Source organism: Schistocerca nitens, chromosome 11 (assembly GCF_023898315.1).
Source record: "Schistocerca nitens isolate TAMUIC-IGC-003100 chromosome 11, iqSchNite1.1, whole genome shotgun sequence".
Lineage (NCBI taxonomy): Eukaryota > Metazoa > Arthropoda > Insecta > Orthoptera > Acrididae > Schistocerca > Schistocerca nitens.
This window is the reverse complement of record NC_064624.1, coordinates 137,644,423-137,669,665: the sequence shown is the minus strand read 5'-3', so window position 1 is coordinate 137,669,665 and position 25,243 is coordinate 137,644,423. Positions and strand designations below refer to the sequence as shown.

At 44.0% G+C, this 25,243-nt stretch overlaps 1 protein-coding gene across 1 annotated transcript in view; it reads right to left on the bottom strand.

The window, feature by feature from the left end:
- The window catches only part of LOC126213241 (uncharacterized), a 131,879-nt gene that overhangs the window by 12,325 nt on the left and 94,311 nt on the right, over positions 1–25,243 (bottom strand). Inside the window, exon 7 of the mRNA XM_049940901.1 lies at positions 6,857–7,029. Within this exon, the coding sequence (XP_049796858.1) occupies positions 6,857–7,029 (173 nt within the window). The remainder of the gene's footprint in view (positions 1–6,856; positions 7,030–25,243) is intronic.

Here is a 25,243-nt window from a genome sequence, read left to right as displayed (position 1 = left end):
TAAGAGCAAGATGGGGTGGAGATCTCTTGTGAACAGAATGTTGCAAGGCATCCAAGGTATCATCAATGATGTTCATGACCGGGGAATTTGGTGGCCAGCGGAAGTCACAGTGAGTGTTCCTGGAGCCTCTCTACAGAAATTCTAGACGGTTTCGGATTGTCCTGCTGGAAATTCCCAAGCCCGTCGTAATGCACAATGGACGTGAATGGATGCAGGTGATCTTCTACCGTATCTTCCTTCGTCGTCGGCGTTGTCGTTATTGCCGTGAGGCACCGTTATACCAAGTGGAAAGGCGCGTCGATCTTAGAGCAAGAGATGTGGTAACCTTAAGTCATTGACAACGGACAATGGTCACGGTAGCACCTGATTCCAGAATAGCTGCAGTAGTTAGGATCTACGAACTACCCCCTTTTGACCAGGGCCCCAAAACTTAACTCGTAACGCTATCCCTTGGAAGCAAATTGTCATAAAGATCATCTATAAAGGCTTCGTACAACGGTAAGAAATGTTACAGTTTATGGAATAATAACAGATACCACTAAACTGTCTTGTTTCTTCTGTTTTATTTAACGTAACTTTGTTCACAGTTCTATTTCGCATTCACCACTCGTTCACACCCTGATGTGGAGTATATGTGAGAGCCTGAACCCTAACTCCCAAGTTCCATCGAAACCCTTTGATGAACAGTTTTGGTTGCTCGACACCAACAGTCAGTGATAATAGTATAGTATTTTGTTATTGACTCTTCTAGTTTAGACACCGCCCTCCACAAATGTTTGTTAAGCGTAACACAATTACACACTTTTCTCTCCGGTCCGCTATTATTAAGAGTTCGCATAAAAGTCAACGTTTTTCTCCTTTTCATAAATTGGAGCCCGCTGTCCGCGATATAATTAGAAGAAACGGTCTCAATACCGCGTCCCTCGTGAGATGCGTATAGATTTATCCCGGAATTGACCGCCCTGTAGGTGTACTAGATTTAATGGCCACACTTTTCTATCCGCGATTTCGTGTAACTAATTGTCCTTTTGTTACTCTGATCGTATACCGCAGTTATTTAAAACTCACCCCTATATTTTTTCACAACGCACAATTAGCACTTCTAAGAGTAAACGAAAAAATGACGCCGTATCATCGGCTTCGTCGATATAAAGCAAAACACCTCAATATGCCCAATTTTACCTCTTCTTATAGGATCGGCTACCTTACTCATTAATTTACTACGTATTATTTCCAATAACTCTAAACAGGTATCGCCGTTATATTTTAATTGTATTCAAAAGCATGTTATTATTATTATGACCGACCAAATCGTAACAAATCGCGCGGCGTGCGTTTTTAACGATAGCTTTACACTCGCCCAGCCTTTATTCATGCAATATTACATATAAATATACAGACAGGACCGAAAGATCGATCTCTCTACCGTAACCAATAGAGGCAAATACGCTATTCAAGTTCCGTTACATATATCTTGACTCGTATTGTTACAACCAGACATGATGCCTACGTATGAGTCACCTATCACAGTCATATCTAGACGTATAACTGGTTTCATATCACTCCAACAGCGCGCGCCCCACATCATTACAGAGCCTCCACCAGGTTGAACAGTGCCCTGCTGACATACAGGGTCCACGGATTCATGAGGATTAACGTAACTTTGTTCACAGTTCTATTTCACATTCACCACTCATTCACACCCTGATGTGGAGTATATGCGAGTGCCTGAACCCTAACTTCCAAGTTAATACACGTACACGTCCATCCGCTCGATAGAATTTGAAACGAGACTCGTCCGACCAGGCAACACGTTTCCAGTCATCAACACTCCAATGTTGGTGTTGACGGGCCCAGGCGAGGCGTAAAGCTCTGTATCGCGCATTCATCAAGGGTACACGAGGTGGCTTTCGGCTCCGAAAGCCCACATCTATGATGTTTCGTCGAATTGTTCGCACGCTGACACTTGTTGATACCCCAACGTTGAAATCTGCAGCAATTTGCGGAAGGGTTGCACTTCTGTCACGTTGAACGATTCCCTTCAGTCGTCTTTGGTCCCATTCTTGCAGGATCTTTTTCCGGCTGCAGCGATGTCAGAGATTTGATGTTTTGCCAGACTCCTGATATTCACGGTACACTCGAGAAATGGTACGCGAAAATCCCCACTTCATTGCTAGCTTGCAGATGCTGTGTCCAATTGCTCATGCGCCGACTATAACACCACGTTCAAACTCACCTAAATCTTGACGATCTGCCATTGCAGCATCTGAACGAGACACTTGTGTTATATAGGCTTGCCGACCACAGCGCCGTATTCTGCCTGTTCACATATCTCTGTGTACTAATACGCATGCCTATACCAGTTTCTGTGGTGCTTTAGTGTATTTGCGCGCAGTCTTTGGTCAGAGTAGCTGACTTGCTAGAAGGTGTGTTTGTTTTGTCATCGCTGCCTGGCGCTGGAGTTCTATAGTTAGAGTGGTAGTGAGACAGACGCCGATGAGGTGACTCCTGGAATGTAGACGTAAAGTTAAGGGCACGTGTGTTGAAGTAGAATGATTTGTGTTTGAATATTGTGGAACACAGAAGAAGGATTCGATTAGTGATTTAGGATGAAATGAGATGTAATGAGATTAGAAAACAGTATGAAGAGGGATGGAGGTAATATTTTTTATTCAGTTGCATTGCAGTCACGCGTAGTTTGGAACCATTGTTTAATGAGACATCTGTGTCATATTTAAAGATTGAGTAATTTTCACTGTAAGGTATTTTTAATGTGTATTATTTATTTGTCTAATATTTTTGTGAGTAGGGGTTTGATATCAATGTTGTCCTTTGTCAGTGTTAATGAGTGTTATAACATAAATTTCGCACAAGTAATAATATAGCAGGTAATTTAAAACAGTGTGTAGAAGAAATATTTTACCAAGAGCACTGTCGACATCCTCGATGCAGGTCATTTTTATTTGAAGAGTGGCTCGCTCAGTGACGTGTATAAAATGGATTAATGGCCGTCTGGAGCACTGAAATACGCTCTCAGCAACTGTAGTGAGAAATTTGCAACTGGCGCACCGAAAGCAGCAAGCAACGCCTTCCCAAGCAGTTACATTACGAGGTGAGATATTTTCGTTTCAGGCTCTGTCTGCTACGAAGATTATAAGAGCACAGGGACCGTTTCATGAACAGCATGATGTACAAACAATGTAAGAGAGCTGCACAGATTGTCACCTAAATCGCTTATGTACATTAGGAACAGCAGAGGGCCTATAACACTTCTTTGTGGAACGCCAGGTATCACTTCTGTTTCACTCGATGGTTTTCCATCAGTTACTACTGACTACTTACTGACAAGAAATCACGAATCGGGCTCCGCAATTTAAACAATGAAAGCAATTTGAACAGAAGCTGCTTGTGAGGAACCGTGTTAAAAGCCTTGTGGAAATACAGAAATATGGAATCAACTTGACATCCACAGTCGGTAGCATTCATTACTTTGAGTGAATAAAGAGCCAGTGGAGCCGAGCGACCGTTACGGTCGTAGGTTCGAATCCTGCCTCGGGCATGGATGTGTTGTGTGATGTCCTTAGGTTAGTTAGGTTTAATTAGTCCTAAGTTCTAGGCGACTGATGACCTCAGAAGTTAAGTCGCATAGTGCACAGAGCCATTTGAACCATGTGAAAGAGCCAATATCGTGTTTTGAATGTGCGCTGTGTGTTAATAATATTTTTTTTTTTTTTTTTTTTTTTTTTTGGGAGGTATTCAATAGTGTTTGGATACAGTAATGTTTCAAATACGCTGAAGAGCCAAAGAAACTGCTGCTATAGGCATTCGTATTCAAATACAATATATTTAAACCGACACAATACGGCGTTGATGTCAGTAACGCCTATATAAGACAAAAAGTGTGTGACGCCGTTGTTAGATCGGTTATCGCTGATACGATGGCAGGTTATCAAGATTTAAGTGAGTTTGAACGAGCTCTTACAGTCGGTGCACGAGCGAAGCGACACAGCGTCTCCGAGATAAGGGTGAAGTGGGGATTTTCCCGTATGACCACATCACGGACGTACTGTGAATATCAATAATCCGGTAAAACATGAAATCTCTGACATTGCTGCGGCCGGAAAAAAATCGTGCAAGAACGGGACCAACTACGACTCAAGAGAATCATTCAATGTGACAGGAGTGCGACGTTTCCGCAAACTGCTACAGATTTCAATGCTGCGCCAACAACAAGTGTCAGCACGCAAACCATTCAACGAAACGTCATCGATATGGGCTTCCGGAGCCGAAGGGCCACTCATGTACCGTTGATGACTCCGCGACACAAAGCTTTATGCCTCGGCCCGTGAAATGCGACATTGGACTGTTGGTCACTGGAAACAAGTTGCGTTATCGGACGAGTCTCCTTTCACATTGTATCGAACGGATGGACACGTAGGGTATGGAGACAACCTCATGAATCCGTGGATCCTGCGTGTCAGCAGGGGACTGTTCAAGCTGGTGGAGGCTCTGTAATGGTGTCGGGCGTGTGCAGTTGGAGTGATGTGGAACCCCTGATTCGTCTAGATATGACAATGACAGGTAAAACGCCAGCCGGTGCGGTTCTAGGCGCTTCAGCCTGGAACCGCGCGACCGCTACAGTCGCAGTTCCGAATCCTGCCTCGGGCGTGGGTGTGTGTAAGTACTAAGTTCTAGGGGACTGATGACCTCACATGTTAAGTCCCACAGTGCTCAGAGCCATTTGAACCATCTGAACAGATGACACGTACGTAAGCATACTGTCTGATTATCTGCATCTACTCATGTCCACTGTGCATTCCGACGGACTTGGGCAGTTGCAAAACGACAATGCGACTCCCTATACGTCTAGAACTGCTACAGAATGGTTCCAGGAACACTATTCGGAGTTTAAACACTTCCGCAGTCCACCAAACACCCCAGACATGAACATTACTGAGCATATCTGGGATGGCTTGCAACGTGCTGTTCAGAAGAGACCTCCGCGCCCTCGTAATGGCTTATGGACATCCCTGGTGTCAATTCCCTCCAGCACTACACTACTGGCCATTAAAATTGCTACAACACGAAGATTATGTGCTACAGACGGGAAATTTAACCGACGGGAGGAAGATGCTGTGATATGCAAATGATCAGCTTTTCAGAGCATTCACACAAGGTTGGCGCCGGTGGCGACGCCTACAACGTGCTGACATGAGGAAAGTTTCCAACCGATTTCTCATACACAAACAGCGAAATGGTTCAAATGGCTCTGATCACTATGGGACATAACTGCTGCGGTCACCAGTCCGAGGCAGGATTCGAACCTGCGACAGTAGCAGTCACGTGGTTCCAGACTGTAGCTCCTAGAACCGCTCGGCCACTCCGGCCGGCCACAAACAGCAGTTGACTGGCGTTGCCTCGTGTAAGGAGGAGAAATGCGTACCATCACGTTTCCGACTTTGATAAAGGTCGGATTGTAGCCTATCGCGATTGCGGTTTATCGTATCGCGACATTGCTACTCGCGTTGGTCGAGATCCAATGACTGTTAGCAGAATATGGAATCGCTGGGTTCAGGAGGGTAATATAGGCGCTGATGACCACGCTGTTTAGCGCCCGAAAACCTCAAACCACACACACACACACACAGGAGGGTAATACGGAACGCCGTGCTGGATCCCAACGGCCTCGTATAACTAGCAGTCGAGATGACAGGCATCTTATCCGCATGGCTGTAACGAATGGTGCAGCCACGTCTCGATCCCTGAGTCAACAGATGGGGACGTTTGCAAGACAACAATCATCTGCACGAACAGTTCAACGACGTTTGCAGCAGCACGTACTATCAGCTCCGTGACTACGGCTGCGGTTATCGTTGACGCTGTATCACAGACAGGAGCGCCTGCAGTGGTGTACTCGACGACGAACCTGGGTGCACGAATGGCAAAACGTCATTCTTTTAGATGAATCCAGGTTCTGTTTACAGCATCACGATGGTCGGATCCGTGTTTGGCGACATCGCGGTGAACGCACATTGGAAGCGTGTATTCGTCATCGCCTTACTGGCGTAACACCCGGCGTGATGGTACGGGGTGCCATCGGTTAATGGTCTCGGTCACCTCTCGTTCGCATTGACGGCACTTTGAACAGTGGACGTTACATTTCAGACGTGTAACGACCCGTGGCTCTACCCTTCTTTAGATCCCTGCGAAAACCTAAATTTCAGCAGGATAAGACACGACCGCGTGTTGCAGATCCCGTACAGGACTTTCTGGATACAGAAAATGTTCGACTGCTGCCCTGGCCAGCACATTCTCCAGATCTTTCACCAATTGAGAACGTCTGGTCAATGGTGCCCGAGCAACTAGCTCATCACAATACACCAGTCACTACTCTTGAAGAACTGTGGTACCGTGTTGAAGCTGCATGGGCAGCTGTACCTGTACACGCCATCCAAGCTCTGTTCGACTAAATGCGCAGGCGTATCAAGGCCGTTATTACGGCCAGAGGTGGTTGTCCTGGGTACTGACTTCTCAGGATCTATGCACCCAAATTGCGTGAAAATGTAATCACATGTCAGTTCTAGTATAATATATTTCTCCAATGAATACCCGTTTATCATCTGCATTTCTTCTTGGCGTAGCAATTTTAATGGCCAGTAGTGTACTAGAGACATTACTCGAGTCCATTCCACGTTATACTGCGGCAGTTCCGCGTGCTCGCAGGGACCCTACAGGATATTAAGAAGGAGTACCAAGTCTTTGGCTCTTCAGTGTGTACGGTATTACAGTTTTACTAGCCAGCAGTGTAACTTACCAAGTACCAGAGGCTCAGTCGCGGGCCGAACCCTCGCCTCACCTGTCCTTGACGTCCTTCAGCACCTGTCGCTCGGCCTCAGTGAGTCCCTCTCGCAGCGTCCTCAGGTTCAAGCGCAGCATCTCCCTGCAGTTGGCCCCTACGATGTGCGTCGCCTGACCCTCGCGTGTCAGCGCGTGGTAGACGGCGAGCTTACCCAGCTCCACGCCCTGGCTCTGGGAACAAAAAGCGCCAGAGGTGGACTGGACTGGGCTATGTTCAGAGGCGCCACTACATTACGTCAGTAACATTCCGTGGGATGTAGGGAAACAAGGAAAAGGAGAGAATCGAAGTGCTGAGACGTGGTGCTATAGAAGGATTGTGAAAGTTAGGTGGACTGACTAGACTAGGGGTTCCCAACAAAATATTCTCGAGGACCCCTTCATGGAGCACCGGGAAAAGGAGAGAATTGAAGTGCTGAGACGTGGTGCTATAGAAGGATTGTGAAAGTTAGGTGGACTGACTCGACTAGGGATTCCCAACAAACTTTTCTCGAGGACCCTCTCATGGAGCACCGGGAAAAGGAGAGAATTGAAGTGCTGAGACGTGGTGCTATCGAAGGATTGTGAATGTTAGATGGACTGACTAGACTAGGGGTTCTCAACAAAATTTTCTCGAGGACCCCCTGATAGAGCACTGGGAAAAGTAGAGAATTGACGTGCTGAGACGTGCTGCTATAGAAGGATTGTGAAAGTTAGGTGGACTGACTAGACTAGGGGTTCCCAACAAAATTTTCTCGAGGACCCCTTCATGGAGCACCGGGAAAAGGAGAGAATTGACGTGCTGGGACGTGGTGCTATAGAAGGATTGTGAAAGTTAGGTGGACTGACTAGACTAGGGGTTCCCAACAAAATTTTCTCGAGGACCCCCTCATAGAGCACCGGGAAAAGGAGAGAATTTACGTGCTGAGACGTGGTGCTATAGAAGGATTGTGAAAGTTAGGTGGACTGACTAGACTAGGGGTTCCCAACAAAATTTTCTCGAGGACCCGCTCATAGAGCACTGGGAAAAGGAGAGAATTGAAGTGCTGAGACGAAGTGCTATAGAAGGATTGTGAAAGTTAGGTGGACTGCCTAGACTAGGGGTTCCCAACAAATTTTTCTCGAGGACCCCCTCATAGAGCACCGGAAAAAGGAGAGAATTGCTGAGATGTGATGCTATAGAAGGATCGTCAAAGTTAGGTGGACTGACTAGACTAGGGGTTCGCAACAAAAGTTTCTCGATTACCCCCTCATAGAGCATGACTAGTTCCTTGTCATATCACAGTATCAAGTACCTAAAAAAGCCAAATTAAGAGACTTTTTGTACGTTTTCTATTTTTGTTACTTAGAAAAAACGTTGACATGTTCATTGTTGAAAAAATATTGAGCTTAAAACTTTTTCAATTTAGCCATTGTTGTTGTTGTTGTTGTCGTCTTCAGTCCTGAGACTGGTTTGATGCATCTCTCCATTCTACTCTATCCTGTGCAAGCTTCTTCATCTCCCAGTACCTACTGCAACCTACATCCTTCTGAATCTGCTTAGTGTATTCATCTCTTGGTCTTCCTCTACGATTTTTACGCTCCACGCTGCCCTCCAGTACTAAATTGGTGATCCCTTGATGCCTCAGAACATGTCGTACCAACCGGTCCCTTCTTCTTGTCATGTTGTGCCACAAACTCCTCTTCTCCCCAATTCTATTCAATACCTCCTCATTAGTTATGTGATCTACCCATCTAATCTTCAGCATTCTTCTGTAGCACCACATTTCGAAAGCTTCTATTCTCTTCTTGCCATCATTGTTATTGTTAAATTCTTGATTATTGCTCAAAATCTTTGTCTTCAAATCTGGGAGTTTAGTATAACAAACTCCTTTTAAATAAAAATTTAGTACGAACTGAAAATGACGGGGCCGGCTTCTGTGGCCGAGCGGTTCTAGGCGCTTCAGTCTGGAACCGCGCGACCGCTACGGTCGCAGGTTCGAATCCTGCCTCAGGCATGGATGTGTGTGTTGTCCTTAGGTTAGTTAGGTTTAAGTAGTTCTAAGTTCTAGGGGACTGATGACCTCAGATGTTAAGTACCATAGTGCTCAGAGCCATTTTTTTTGAAAATGACAGGAAAAAATTAAAAGTGAGTGTATTGGTCTTTCAGGTGTACTACACTTGAGATTGCATTGAGTAGACATGTGTGAAAAATAAGAAAACACTAATTTCATACAAGGTATTATTTACTTGAAAAAATACAGTTACAACAGAGTACTCCATCAGTATACAGTTAGTTTTAATTTTCAGTTTTTAACGAGATGACATCAATCTGACCTTTCAATCCATTATTTCTGAAATATTAGGTTCCAAACTTGAAACTTTCACGGTCTGTGAAAGCACTGTCAATAAATTAACAATGGCCGATTGTCGTCTGAAATGCGAGTTTCTGCGTAAAGTGACTGTCAGTTGTGAGCTGCAAAGAGGCAGCGCGCGCAGTCTAACGGCATACAGCAGAGCTTTTTGCCTCTATCTAATTCTAGTTTTGCTAGTGTCAGTTGGCTCTAGGAAGACGCTAGACGCAGAAGTTAGCGTTCGCTAAAGCTCTGTTCGTGCAGGAAGCGTGCAAAACAAAAAAATCTGTTATCATACGAAATATATTTAACACATATTTTATTGTAATAGCATCTTGCGGACCCCTCTGGCATAGCTCGCGGACCCCTGAGGTCCGCGGACCACCTGTTGGGAACCACTGGACTAGACAAACAAAAGAGCAGCTGCCACAATACCAACTGTCTGGCTGCGGTAGTAGGTACAAGTACTCCAACGATGTCACCAATAAATGGTATCAGTATCAAATGGTATGTGATGCGATACAGAGAGAACTCGGTGACAAGAAAAGGAGGTTACAAAGCTAATATCTTACAAACTAGTGGCTACGCCTATTATACAAGGCGTGTTTCTTAAGTAAGTACCGTTTTGAAATTAAAAAAAGACGTGCTAAGGTATCTCAATAATTTTATTTTTACACGAAAGCCTGTACCTTAATCTACTTTTCTACATAATTTCTGTCAATACTGAGGCACTTGTCATAACGTTTGAATACCCTCCTCATAGAAGTCTGCCGCCTGAGTTGTCAACCACTGCATCACCACTGATTTGACTTCGTCATCGTCTTGAAGATGTTTTGAAGGTGTTTCTTCAAGTGCAAGAACAGATGGTAGTCACTGGGCGCAAGATCGGGGCTGTACAGGGGATGATCTAGAGTTTCCCACCGAAAAGATGTGATGAGATCTTTGGTCTGATTCGCCACATGCGGACGGGCATTGTCTTGCAGCAAAACGATGCCCTTTCTCAACTTACCACGTCTTTTGTTCTGAACTGAATGGCGCAGGTTGTGCAATGTGTTACAGTAAGCTGCAGCATTGATTGTTTCATTACGAGGCAGAAATTTCACAAGCAACACTCCTTTTCTGTCCCAAAAAACTGTGCACATGATTTTACGGGTGTTAATTGATTGCTTAAACTTCACTTTTCTGGGTGAATCTGAATGTCGCCATTCCATGGACTGTTGCTTTGATTCTGGTGTGACGTACGCCACCCTCATTTCGTATCCCGTAACAATTTGGCTTAAGAAATCATCACCGTCGCTGTGGTACCGCTCAAGGAAAGTCAGTGCACTGTCTAAACGTTAGGTTTTGTGCACATCCGTCAACATTTTCGGTACCCAACGTGCGCACAATTTTCGGTGATTCGAGTGCTCGGTCACAATGAAGTACAAAACACTGCGAGAAACATTAGGCAAATCATCCCGCAAGGAGGAAATCGTAAAGCGTCTGTTTTCTCTCACCTTACTGTCCACTTCCTGCACCAAACTTTCATTAACGACCGAAGGACGTCCACTCCGTTGTTCATCGTGCACATTTGTGCGGCCATCTTTAAATGCTCTCACCCACTTTCTTACCATTCCATCACTCATAAAGTTTTCTCCGCAAACTGCACAGATCTCACGATGAATATCGATCGCTTTTAGGCCTTTAGCACTAAGAAATCTTATAACAGCCCGTACTTCACAGTCGGCGGGACTCTCGATTATCGGAGGAATGGTTCAAATGGCTCTGAGCACTATGGGACTTAACAGCTGAGATCATCAGTCCCCTAGACTTAGAACTACTTAAACCTAACTAATCTAAGGACAATACACACATACATGCCAGAGGCAGGATTAGAACCTGCGACCGTAGGGGCCGGCCGTGGTGGCCGTGCGGTTCTAGGCGCTCCAGTCCGGAACCGCGCTGCTCCTACGGTCGCAGGTTCGAATCCTGCCTCGGGCATGGGTGTGTGTGATGTCCTTAGGTTAGTTAGGTTTAAGTAGTTCTAAGTTCTAGGGGACTGATGACCACAGCAGTTGAGTCCCATAGTGCTCAGAGCCATTTGAACCATTTTTTTGCGACCGTAGGTCCCAGACTGAAGCGCTTAGAACCACTCGGCCACCACGGCCGGCTATCGGAGCCATCTTAAACACTGAGTACACAACGTAAACAAGGAAGAATCAGACCGTAATGGCGTCAGTGCGTAGATTAAGGTACAGGCTTTCATGTAAAAATAAAATTATTGAGATATCTCGTATATGAAAGCAGATCTTGGACATACACTGAGAAAGACAAGAGATGCACACTCTCACCTGGAATGCAATTTTTATGGAAAGTTAAGAGATCAAATACACAACACTATTATAATAGAAAGACCGAATGTATATTGCCGGCCGTTGTGGCCGAGCGGTTCTAGGCGCTTCAGTCCGGAGCCGCGCTGCTGCTACGGTCGCAGGTTCGAATCCTGCCTCGGGCATGGATGTGTGTGATGTCCTTAGGTTAGTTAGGTTTAAGTAGTTCTAAGTCTAGGGGACTGATGACCTCAGTTGTTAAGTCTCATAGTGCTTACAAGGGAACCTCTCCATCGCACCCCCCTCAGATTTAGTTATAAATTGACACAGTGGATAGGTCTTGAAAAACTGAACACAGATCAATCGAGAAAACAGGAAGAAGTTGTGCGGAACTATGAAAAAATAAGCAAAATATACAAACTGAGCGATCCATGTGCAAGATATGCAACACAAAGGACAATGTTAGCTGATGAGCGCCGTCGTCTCGTGGTTAGAGTGAGCAACTGCGGAAAGAAAGGTCCTTGGTTCGAGTCCTCCCTCGAGTGCAAATTTTACTTTCTTTATTTTCGCAAAGTTACGATCTCTCCGTTCATTCATTGACGTCTCTGTTCACTGTAATAAGTTTAGTGTCTGTGTTTTGCGACCGCATCGCAAAACCGTGCGATTAGTAGACGAAAGGACGTGCCTCTCCAATAGGAACCGAAAACATTTGATCGCAAGGCCATAGGTCAACCGATTCCTCCACAGGAAAACACGTCTTATTTATTCTTTACGACACTGGTGACGGCATGTGCGTCACATGACATGAATATGTTGTCGACCCACCTAACTTGCACACTTGGCGAATGGGTAAAAAGATTCTTCTACCTTGCCCGATTTAGGTTTTCTTGTGGATGTGATAATCACTCCAAAAAAAGTGATGAAAACATAAGAATTAGTCACATAAACTGCATCAAATGAATGCAACAGTTTCAGAGTCGCACAGTTTTCCCTGTGCTCTGTCAAAACATATGTTTTTTACGTTTTGAAATGTTTCCGTGCGTAGACCGTCAAATTCTGTATATGTCCAACCAAATCTGAACATGTCCTGGAATTTTGGAGAGATAAGTTGATTATGTGTGAGTGCCTGAACTTTGATAATTATCTGAAAATAAAAAATTAAAATTTTCCTCCGAGACAAGATTTGAACGAAGGACCTGTCGTTCCGCAGCTGCTTACGCTAACCACGGGACCACGGCGCTCGCAAGCGAACAATCTCCTTGATGTTGCCTACCTTGCGCATGGACTACTCAGTTTGTATATTTTGCTCATTTTTTTCATAGTTCCACACAACTTCTTCCTGTTTTCTCGATTGATCTGTGTTCAGTTTTTCAAGGCCTATCCCTGTGCCAACTTATAACTAAATCTGAGGGGGGTGCGGTGGGGAGGTTCCCTTGTTATTGCCATTTGAACCATTTGAATGTGTACTGCATAAATAAAAATCAGGACGCAGATACGTGAAACGGAAACAATCCAGCAACAGGATGGCGAAGACAGATTAGTTAAACAAGTAAACCAACAGGAATGGGAAAAGTAGGAGCACCAAGGAACAGTTGGCTTCAGTGGAGACACGCCAGGTTGCAAGTCCATGAAGTGAAGAAGAAGAAGAAGAAGAAAAGATAAGAAATGATGATGTTCTGAGAAGGGGAACATGTGGAAAACATTGACACTGTCAAGAGGAGGAATGACCGGACGTGTGTTAAGACTTCAGGGAACAACGTCCATGGCAATTGACAGAGCTGTAACGAGTAAAATTTGTATGAGAAGACAGAGATTGGTATATGCCACATAAATGTTTGAGATTGTTGGGTGTAAGTGCCACTATGAGATGAACAGGTTGGCAGAGAAGAGAAATTCATGGCAGGACACATCAAAACCAACGACATGACTGAAAAAATCGAAAAAAATCTAGGCAGTCCACAGAGATGGGTCTCTGGAATGTGGAGAGAAGTCAAGGATGTACGTTTGATTTAATATAAGCGCAAGTCAACGAAATGATTTCATGCTACTGTAGTATGGAGACAATTCTAACCATAGAATAACTTAAGACACTGAATTTAAGAGTTTTCCTGAAGACGCTATACAGTGGAGTATAATCAGTTGATCAGTGGAAAGTTCTTCAATTTAATGTTAAGCTTCAACACGATATCCACGTGACATATAACGCACTCTGAAAGATTGTCTCTGACTCCATTCTGCACAAATGCACATAAGTTTTGTAGAGGTTGCATTCGGTCCTGCTCTCGTATTCATGTTTTCACAGTTTTATAAGCAAAGAGAAATTTTGAGAACGGCAAGGGTATTAATGAATATACACTATGCGATCAAAAGTATCCGGACACCTAGCTGAAAAAGACTTACAAGATCGTGGCGCTCTCCGCTGATAATGCTGGAATTCAATATGGCGTTGGCCCACCCTTCGCCTTGATGGCAGACGCTACTCTCGCAGGCATACGTTCAATCAGGTGCTCGAAGGTTTCTTGGGGAATGGCAACCCATTCGTCACGGAGTGCTACACTGAGGAGAGGTATCGATGTCGGTCGGTGAGGCCTGGCACGAAGTCGGCGTTCCAAAACATCCCAAAGGTGTTCTATATGATTCATGTCAGGACTCTGTGCAGGCCAGTCCATTACAGGGATGTTATTGTCGCGTAACCACTCCGCCACAGGCCGTGCATTATGAACAGCTGCTCGATCATGTTGAAAAATGCAATCGCCATCCCCGAATTGCTCTTCAACAGTGGGGAGCAGGAAGGTACTTAAAACGTCAATGTAGGCCTGTGCTGTGATAGTGCTACGCGAAACAACAAGGAGTGCAAGACCTCTCCATGAAAAACTCTACCACACCATAACACCACCGCCTCCGATTTTACTGTTGGAACTACACACGCTGGCAGATGACGTTCACTGGGCATTCGCCATACCCACACCATGCCATCGGATCGCCACACAACGTTTTTCCACTGTTCAATCGTCCAATGTTTACGCTCCTTACACGAAGCGAGTCATCGTTTTGAATTTACTGGCGTGATGTGTGGCTTATGAGGAGCCGCTCGACTGTGAAATATAAATTTTCTCATCTCCCACCTAAGTGTCATAGTACTTACAGTGGATCCTGACGCAGTTTGGAATTCCTGTGTAGTGGTCTGGATAGATGTCCGCATACTACACATTACGACCCTCTTCAACTGTTGGCAGTCTCTATCAGTCAAGAAACGAGTGTTGCACGTGTCCCTTCACGTTTCCACTTCACTATCAGATCGGAAACAGTGGACCAAGGGGTGTTTAGGAGTGTGGAAATCTTTTGTACAGACGTATGACACAAGTGACACCCAGTACCTCACCTCGTTCGAAGTCCACGAGTTTCGAGGAGCGCCCCATTCTGCTCTCTCACGACGTCTAATGAGTACTGAGGGCGCTGATATGGAGTACCTGGGAGTATGTGGCAGCACAATGCACCTAATATGGGAAAAGTATGTTTTTGGGGGTGTCCGGAGACTTTTGATCACACTGCGTACACTGTCTGCAAAAGATGCGAAGCACCCTGGTGGGGAGGAGGAAACTAACTGAGACTTCCCGGAAGGAGAGGCTATGAGAAGTTATTTCAGTAATTACAAAATCGAGGGACACTTAGAAAAAAGTTGAACGGTGTCTCTCCACAGGAGCCCCACCACAGTGGCTGACGGTGGTCATCGAGGGGGGTACAGGACCGTGATTCATCTCTGAGCACAGTGTGACAGCAGTCCACGCTTCCCAACCGTGGTGCTACTCCAAACAGAACTGTTTGTGTTACAGTGTTATTGGCAGCCTAAACACGAGATTGTCATATCCCAGTCCAGCTGCTGCAGGTCTCCAACCAATGGTGTGCTATGACACACAGTATTGCAGGGAGTTCATTGCGTGTCCTCCAATGGCAGCAGATGACAAGGGCTCAGAATCTACTTGGTACACAATACAGCGATGCATTGATGAGATGAACAGATAGAGAAAGTGTATGAGGATATTGAAAGGGTAATGCAGTATGTAAAGGGGGACGAAAATCTATTAGTCATGGGCGACTGGAATGCAGTTGTAGGGGAAGGAGTAGAAGAAAAGGTTACAGGAGAATATGGGCTTGGGACGAGGAATGAAAGAGGAGAAAGACTAATTGAGTTCTGTAACAAGTTTCAGCTAGTAATAGCGAATACCCTGTTCAAGAATCACAAGAGGAGGAGGTATACTTGGAAAAGGCCGCGAGATACGGGAAGATTTCAATTACATTACATCATGGTCAGACAGAGATTCCGAAATCAGATACTGTATTGTAAGGCGTACCCAGGAGCAGATATAGACTCAGATCACAATATAGTAGTGATGAAGAGTAGGCTGAAGTTCAAGACATTAGTCAGGAAGAATCAATACGCAAAGAAGTGGGATACGGAAGTACTAAGGAATGACGAGATACATTTGAAGTTCTCCAACGCTATAGATACAGCAATAAGGAATAGCGCAGTAGGCAGTACAGTTGAAGAGGAATGGACATCTCTAAAAAGGGCCATCACAGAAGTTGGGAAGGAAAACATAGGTACAAAGAAGGTAGCTGCGAAGAAACCATGGGTAACAGAAGAAATACTTCAGTTGATTGATGAAAGGAGGAAGTACAAACATGTTCCGGGAAAATCACGAATACAGAAATACAAGTCGCTGAGGAATGAAATAAATAGGAAGTGCAGGGAAGCTAAGACGAAATGGCTGCAGGAAAAATGTGAAGACATCGAAAAAGATATGATTGTCGGAAGTACAGACTAAGCATACAGGAAAGTCAAAACAACGTTTGGTGACATTAAAAGCAACGGTGGTAACATTAAGAGTGCAATGGGAATTCCACTGTTAAATGCAGAGGAGAGAGCAGATAGGTGGAAAGAATACATTGAAAGCCTCTATGAGAGTGAAGATTTGTCTGATGTGATAGAAGAAGAAACAGGAGTCGATTTAGAAGAGATAGGGGATCCAGCATTAGAATCGGAATTTAAAAGAGTTTTGGAGGACTTACGGTCAAATAAGGCAGAAGGGATAGATAACATTCCATCAGAATTTCTAAAATCATTGGGGGAAGTGGCAACAAAACGACTATTCACGTTGGTGTGTAGAATATATGAGTCTGGCGACATACCATCTGACTTCCGGAAAAGCATCATCCACACAATTCCGAAGACGGCAAGAGCTGACAAGTGCGAGAATTATCACACAATCAGCTTAACAGCTCATGCATCGAAGCTGCTTACAAGAATAATATACAGAAGAATGGAAAAGAAAATTGAGAATGCGCTAGGTGACGATCAGTTTGGCTTTAGGGAAAGTAAAGGGACGAGAGAGGCAATTCTGACGTTACGGCTAATAATGGAAGCAAGGCTAAAGAAAAATCAAGACACTTTCATAGGATTTGTCGACCTGGAAAAAGCGTTTGACAATATAAAATAGTGCAAGCTGTTCGAGATTCTGAAAAAAGTAGGGGTAAGCTATAGGGAGAGACGGGTCATATACAATATGTACAACAACCAAGAGGGAATAATAAGATTGGACGATCAAGAACGAAGTGCTCGTATTAAGAAGGGTGTAAGACAAGGCTGTAGCCTTTCGCCCCTACTCTTCAATCTGTACATCGAGGAAGCAATGATGGAAATAAAAGAAAGGTTCAGGAGTGGAATTAAAATACAAGGTGAAAGGATATCAATGATACGATTCGCTGATGACATTGCTGTCCTGAGTGAAAGTGAAGAAGAATTAAATGATCTGCTGAACGGAATGAACAGTCTAATGAGTACACAGTATGGTTTGAGAGTAAATCGGAGAAGGACGAAGGTAATGAGAAGTAGTAGAAATGAGACCAGCGAGAAACTTAACATCAGGATTGATGGTCACAAAGTCAATGAAGTTAAGGAATTCTGCTACCTAGGCAGTAAAATAACCAATGACGGATGGAGCAAGGAGGACATCAAAAGCAGACTCGCTATGGCAAAAAAGGCATTTCTGGCCAAGAGAAGTCTACTAATATCAAATACCGGCCTTAATTTGAGGAAGAAATTTCTGAGGATGTACGTCTGGAGTACAGCATTGTATGGTAGTGAAACATGGACTGTGGGAAAACCGGAACAGAAGAGAATCGAAGCATTTGAGCTGTGGTGCTATAGACGAATGTTGAAAATTAGGTGGACTGATAAGGTAAGGAATGAGGAGGTTCTACGCAGAATCGGAGAGGGAAGGAATATGTGGAAAACACTGATAAGGAGAAGGGACAGGATGATAGGACATTTGCTATGACATTAGGGAATGACTTCCATGGTACTAGAGGGAGCTGTAGAGGGCAAAAACTGTAGAGGAAGACAGAGATTGGAATACGTCAAGCAAATAGTTGAGGACGTAGGTTGCAAGTGCTACTCTGAGATGAAGAGGTTAGCACAGGAAAGGAATTCGTGGCGGGCCGCATCAAATCAGTCAGTAGACTGATGACCAAAAAAAAAAAAAAAACAGTGATCCCCATTTACGGTGGACAGTTGTTGTCGACCAGCACCTCGACAATTTGTACACATGCCCTCGTGTTCCACTACGGTCCGAGATGGTGCTGCTGTCACCTCCTAACAGCTCCCAAATCTGGATACTGTACAACTCGACCAGCTGGCCAAATGGAGACCCGCAATAAAAAGCTCTGTCGTTTGCTGATAATGCTGTCTCGCACGAGCACCTGGCATCTCCGTGTCCGTCATAGGGACCGCTGGCCAGGTGACACTGTACGTCCCCCTTGTACAGGGTGATTCACAAAGCAGTTCGTCTTCAGGCCACAAGTGGCCCGTTGGGACCATCCGACCGCCGTGTCATCCTGAGGATGCGGATAGGAGGGGCGTGTGGTCAGCACAGTGCTCTCCTGTTCGTTACGATGGTTTACTTTGACCGGAGCCACTACTGTTCAGTCGAGTAGCTCCCCAGTTGGCATCACGAAAAATGGCAACAACGCGTGGCGGCCCGGATGGTCACCCATCCAAGTGCCGGCAACACTCAACAGCGCTTAACTTCGGTGATCTGACGGGAACCGGTGTATCCACTGCGGCAAGGCCGCTGCCGTGATTCACAAAGATATGCAAATATATTAATATGTTATTCTACAAGTAAAACTAAAGAAAAAAGTTCATATAAACATAGGTCAGCAAATGTTTATTTACGGCTAATAAAAGATTTTGCCTGAAATTTAGCAACTTCGCTAATATGAAGCGATTGCAGAACAGCATGAGGTTAAAACAAAGCACGATTTCCATTTATTTTGTTGTTATTGATCTAGTGAATCTAATAAAACATGTCCCAGACGTGTATTTGCAGTAGCTTTCCAGAACATACAGAGAAGCAAAGAAATAATTTCGTAAATTTTTTAACTTATTAACCACTTGGCCCAATTTGTTTTTTAAATTCCAGACAACTGCACAAAGTTTTCGACAGACGTTGTAGAGAATATAATTTTGGAAAAGTGAAGGGAATAACGTTAACTGAAACTGTATGAATGTGTCAGATGATCTGTTTTTATTAATACCATAGCACACGTGAATTCATGTTAAGGAAGTTGTATAGTGTACATACAATTTCACAATCCATTCACAATAAACGTTCAAAAATGTGTCCACTGAGTTCAATGCATTTAGCTGCACGTGTAGGAACATATTTTGTTGCTCGTTTCAGTTTCACAGGGTTGTTCTTAATTTCGTCTATTGCATTCATAATGTGAGCAGGTAATGCGTCACGTCTATTGACTTTGTCCTCATAAACTTTGTCTTTCGTCTATCCGCATACAGAAAAATCCGTTGGTGTTAAATCTGGCGCTGTGGGTGGCCACAGACGTGTAGCACCACGACCAATCCATTTCTGGGGAAAATGTTCATTTAAATGTGTAGTAACGGCGTTGGAGAAATGTAGATCCACGCCGTCATGTTGAAAATACATTTTCAATCGAGTAGCAAGTGGAACATCTTCGAGTAAGCGGGGGCATTTCTTCTTGAAGGAACTGTAAGTGCATCTCGCCCGTTAGACGTCCTGGGAAAACGAATGGTCTAATAAAGTGTGAGTTGATTATACCACACCACACATTCATGCTTAATCGCCTGTGGAAATTGCGTTGCACTGTTGCATGTGGGTTTGCTTCAGACCATACGTGCTCGTTATGTAAATTGTTTATACAATCTCGAGTAAACTGTGACTCATCAGTTAATAAAATGTATTTGAGTAACCGCTCATTACTGTTTAACCAGTTGCACAACTCCAAGTGAAGGGCAGGATCTCCCGGATGTAAATGATGCGCTTTTTTTGTGGTAAGGCTACAGATTATTGTGCTTCAATCTACACCATACCTTAGACTGTGAAATGCCTAATCGCTGAGAGATAAGTCGTGTACTGGTACCCGGGTTATGTTGAACAGCATCCATAATATCCTCATCATCGTCTTCACGTATCGAGCGCTCGTACTGATCGTGAACGCTAGGTAGACAACCTGTCTCGTGTAACATTCGAAATATTCCACTAATAGTTCGTGCATTCGGAATCCTCCGAGATGGATAACGTACGCGATATTCGTAAACTGCAGCCGTAGCATTACCATCAAATTTGCCATAAACATACACCGTATCGGCGTATTCCTCTGTCGTAAATTTGAAAGGCATCCCTGTTTCATAAATAATCTACAAACTACAACAGCTACTATGTAGTTTCACTTAAATACACTGTTGTCGTTACGTTCTTTGACTGAACAATACAGAAAACTAGCTCTTTTCAAGGTTAGGAAACGACTGAAACAACTCATTCACGGTTGCCAACAATGACATAAACGTTTCTCCATTCTTGTCCGGCCGCGTTGGAGATTTTCTCCGCTCGTGGACCGTGTTTTGAGTTGTCATCATCATCATCATCATTTCGTCGTCACACCGACGCGCGAGTCCCCCAATGTGGCGTCAACTGAAATAACACCTGCACTCTACATTCTTAATGGAAAGTAAACAAATTTACTTGTCTAATAATCTTTGCTTCTCTGGATTAGACTTGGCCACTGTTTCTATGTATCGATACAGTGTATCGATACGTGGAACTGTTTCAGTGTTTGCCGGCCGCGGTGGTCTAGCGGTTCTGGCGCTGCAGTCCGGAACCGCGGGACTGCTACGGTCGCAGGTTCGAATCCTGCCTCGGGCATGGGTGTGTGTGATGTCCTTAGGTTAGTTAGGTTTAAGTAGTTCTAAGTTCTAGGGGACTTATGACCTAAGATGTTGAGTCCCATAGTGCTCAGAGCCATTTGAACCATTTGTTTCAGTGTTTCGGAACGGCTGTGGTTCACTGTTTCGAAACAGTAGTGTTTCATTCCGCCCCTGTCTCGGACCAGATTCGATCTCACTGTGGTTCACTGTTTAGAAACAGTGGTGTTTCATTCGGCCTCTGTCTCGGACCAGATTTGATCTCGAGCCAAACACAGATACTGTATCGTTGTTTCAAAATAAGGCTGTTTCATTCCACCTGTGCTTGGAACGGACTGATTGTATCGATACAGTGATGTTTCATTCCGCTCTGTGTCGGACGAGATTCGGGCTCGGCACAGGTACTGAAACACATTTAACATACCACTTCATGAAAGACTTTCAAGAGTGTCGAAATCTTTTTGACAAGCAATAGCATGAAGCTTAAGATATCCGAAAATAAAGCTTCGTTTCTAGCTGACTGTCCAATTTCGAAATGGCGTAACATCTACTTTATAAACACTAACCAACAATAACACAACACATACTATTCACATTCAAAATAATGAATATGTGAAAATCATTCAGTTAAATTATACTTTTTTTTATAACATACGCTTCTCTGTTCATGTACAGTAATCATATTAAGAAACGCAAGTAAGCCTACAACATTTTGAATAAAAAAAAGGCGTAGAGTGACAGTTATTAGACACATACATAAATTTGATGTAGGTATAATTGCAAGCAATCTGTTTGACATATCACTGATAGTGCAATGGTGAACGGGAAGGGCTGGGAAGCATGATGAATTTATAGGAACGGTTCGGAACACCTTGAAAGACCAAAATTTTTTTGTTATATTTTGTCATTTATTCGAATTATTTGGCGTTATTTGTGAGTCTACAGTCACTGTGCCTATTATCCACAATGATTCCCTTGTGTGCGTGGAAATTAGCAGGATGGGTATATTACCCATACTAACGGAATGTGGGAATCCCAGTAGCATATGCGTTGTTTCTGCAGTTTGCTCCCACCTCCAGTTCCGTTCGTGGTGGCTCTTCTGTCTTCAGCTATGCCTGTCCTCAGCCAATTGAAAAGTATGCAAGTCACAGGACACGAAAGCAGCGCATTTGCTGCAGGAAATACGAAACTGCCAAGACTCCTAAGTGATAGTTTCATACTTTCTGCGATACGATTATCGCTCTCGCACCTCATTTGTGCTTATATGGACATACTTATACAGTAGACATTCAAGATGATAAAATGTGTAGGTTTATTAGATTACAAAATACGAACTGTTTCACTGTTTCGAAACTTCGTATCGAAACATTACATTGTACTGTTTCATTTGTTTCGAAACAGTTACGTGTTTCGGTTTGCCCATCTCTACTCTGGATGTTCTGAAAAACTACTGCAGATACACGTCTGGGACATCTTTTATTAGGTTCACGAGACCAATAACAACAAAATAAATGGAAATCGTGATTCACTTTAACCTCATACAGCTTTGTGATGGCTTCATATTAGCGAAGTTGCTAAATTTCAGACATAATCTTTTATTAACCGTAACTCTGTAACCAAGCATTTGCTGACCTATGTTTGTATCAACTTTTATCTTTGGTTTTGCTTGTAGAATAACATACTAAAATATTTCCATATATTCTTGAATGACTCTGCATAGTGTTGAAGACGTGGTAACCACACTAAACACTAACAACACGAATGCACACTGCTGGCCGCTCTGCGTATCACAGAGAACTGCGACTCCAAAGTCATTTACACGACTGCCGAGGGTGTGTGTGCGTGTATGGAATTACTTTGATACCTGACCACGTCTTTTGGGTGCGTCAGATTTTTTGTTACATAGTATACATTGAAAACATAGTCGCTGAAAGTAAGGAATGATCTCTTCACACTTTGCCCCATTGACTCACATTCTACAGCAGTTATACAGGGTGGTCCATTGATCGTGGCCAGGCCAAATATCTCCAACGACAAAACTACAAAGAACGAAACTCGTCTAGCTTGAAGGGGGAAACCAGATGGCGCTATGGTTGGCCCGCTAGATGGCGCTGCCATAGCTCAAACGGATATCAACTGCGTTTTTTTAAAATAGGGACCGCATTTTATTACATATTCGTGTAGCACATAAACAAATATGAAGGTTTTAGTTCGACCAATTTTTTCGCTTTGTGTTAGATAGCACTGTAATAGTTACAAACGTATACGTACATGGTATCACGTAACATTCCGCCAGTGCGGACGGTATTTGCTGCGTGATACATTACCCGTGTTAAAATAGACCATTTACCAATTGCGGAAAAGGTCGATGTCGCGTTGATGTGTGGCTATTGTTGTCAAAATGCCCGACGGGCTTGTGCTATGTATGCTGCTCGGTATCATGAACGACATCATACAAGTGTCCCGACCGTTGATGAATGGCTATTGTGACCAAGATTCCCAACGGGCGTGTGCTATGTATGCTGCTCGGTATCCTGGACGACATCATCCAAGTGTCCGGACCGTTCGCCGGATAGTTACGTTATTTAAGGAAACAGGAAGTGTTCAGCTACATGTGAAACGTCATCCACGACCTGCAACAAATGATGATGCCCAAGTAGGTGTTTTAGCTGCTGTAGCGGCTAATCCGCACATCAGTAGCAGACAAACTGCGCGAAAATCTGGAATCTCAAAAACTACGGTGTTGAGAACGCTACATCAACATCGATTGCACGCGTACCATATTTCTATGCACCAGGAATTGCATGGCGACGACTTTGAACGTCGTGTACAGTTCTGCCACTGGGCACAAGAGAAATTACGGGACGATGAAAGATTTTTTGCACGCGTACTATTTGGCGACGAAGCGTCGTTCACCAACAGCGGTAACGTAAACCGGCATAATATGCACTATTGGGCAACGGAAAATCCACGATGGCTGCGACAAGCGGAACATCAGTGACCTTGGCGGGTTAATGTATTGTGTGGCATTATGGGAGGAAGGATAATTGGCCCCCATTTTATCGATGGCGATCTAAATGGTGCAATGTATGCTGATTTCCTACGAAATGTTCTACCGATGTTACTACAAGATGTTTCACTGCAGGACAGAATGGCGATGTACTTCCAACATGATGGATTTCCAGCACATAGCTCGCGTGCGGTTGAAGCGGTATTGAACAGCATATTTTATGACAGGTGGATTGGTCGTCGAAGCACCATACCATGGCCCGCACGTTCACCGGATCTGACGTCCCCGGATTTCTTTCTGTGAGGAAAGTTGAAGGATATTTGCTGCCCTGATCCACCGACAACGCCTCACAACATGCGTCAGCGCATTGTCAGTGCATGTGCGAACATTACGGAAGGCGAACTACTCGCTGTTGAGAGGCATGTCATTACACGTATTGCCAAATGCATTCAGGTTTACGGACAGCATTTTGAGCATTTATTGCATTAATGTGGTATTTACTGGTAATCACGCTGTAACAGCATGCGTTCTCAGAAATGATAAGCTCACAAAGGTACATGTATCACATTGGAACAACCGAAATAAAATGTTCAGACGTACCTCCGTTCTGTATTTCAATTTAAAAAACCTACCTGTTACCAACTGTTCGTCTAAAATTGTGAGCCATATGTTTGTGACTATTACAGCACCATCTATCCCAAAGCGAAAAAAGTGGGCCAACTAAAACATTCATATTTGTTTACGTACTACACGAAATTGTAATAAAAATGGGGGTTCTTATTTAAAAAAACGCAGTTGATATCCGTTTGACGTATGGCAGCGCCATCTATCGGGCCAGCCATAGCGTTATCTGGTTTCCCCCTTCAAGCTAGACGAGTTTCGTTCTTTGTAGTTTATTCGTTTGATGCTTACTTCGTAAGATATTTGGCCCGGTCACGATCAATGGACCACCCTGGTAAACCTTTCAGGATGTGAGGTCGTGGTCCAAGACACTCTTATGTTCTTGACGTTTTGTCCAGTACTGCGCTGGACAATCTCAGAGGCGCTCCTCCGCTGAGCCTTGCCTGGAAGAAACGTCAGGAACAGAAGAGTTTCTTGGACCACGACTTCACATCCCGGAATGTTTACCAGTAGCTGTCTTCCAGTCTTATTTTTTCAGCCAAATCTTTATTTTGGTTCTAGCAAATGTGTTTCCCCTATTCATATTAACCATCAAGAATTGTATATAGTATAAAGAATATTTTTTATTGTATCTCGTAAACATATGTATAATAAGTAATTTTCCTTATACACACATCAAAAAAAGTTATGCATCACCTCAGTTCCGAGAGTTCCGGAACCTGTACAGAAAACTGGAATAGAGAACAACATAGACATCATTTCTGTCCTTCTTATTGCTCATAAAAACGACACATTGCATGTTGTAGCACCCTACAGCGAGACCTTCAGAGGTGGTAGCCCAGATTGCTGTACACACCGGTACCTCTTATACCCAGTAGCATGCATTGGTGCATGCCTG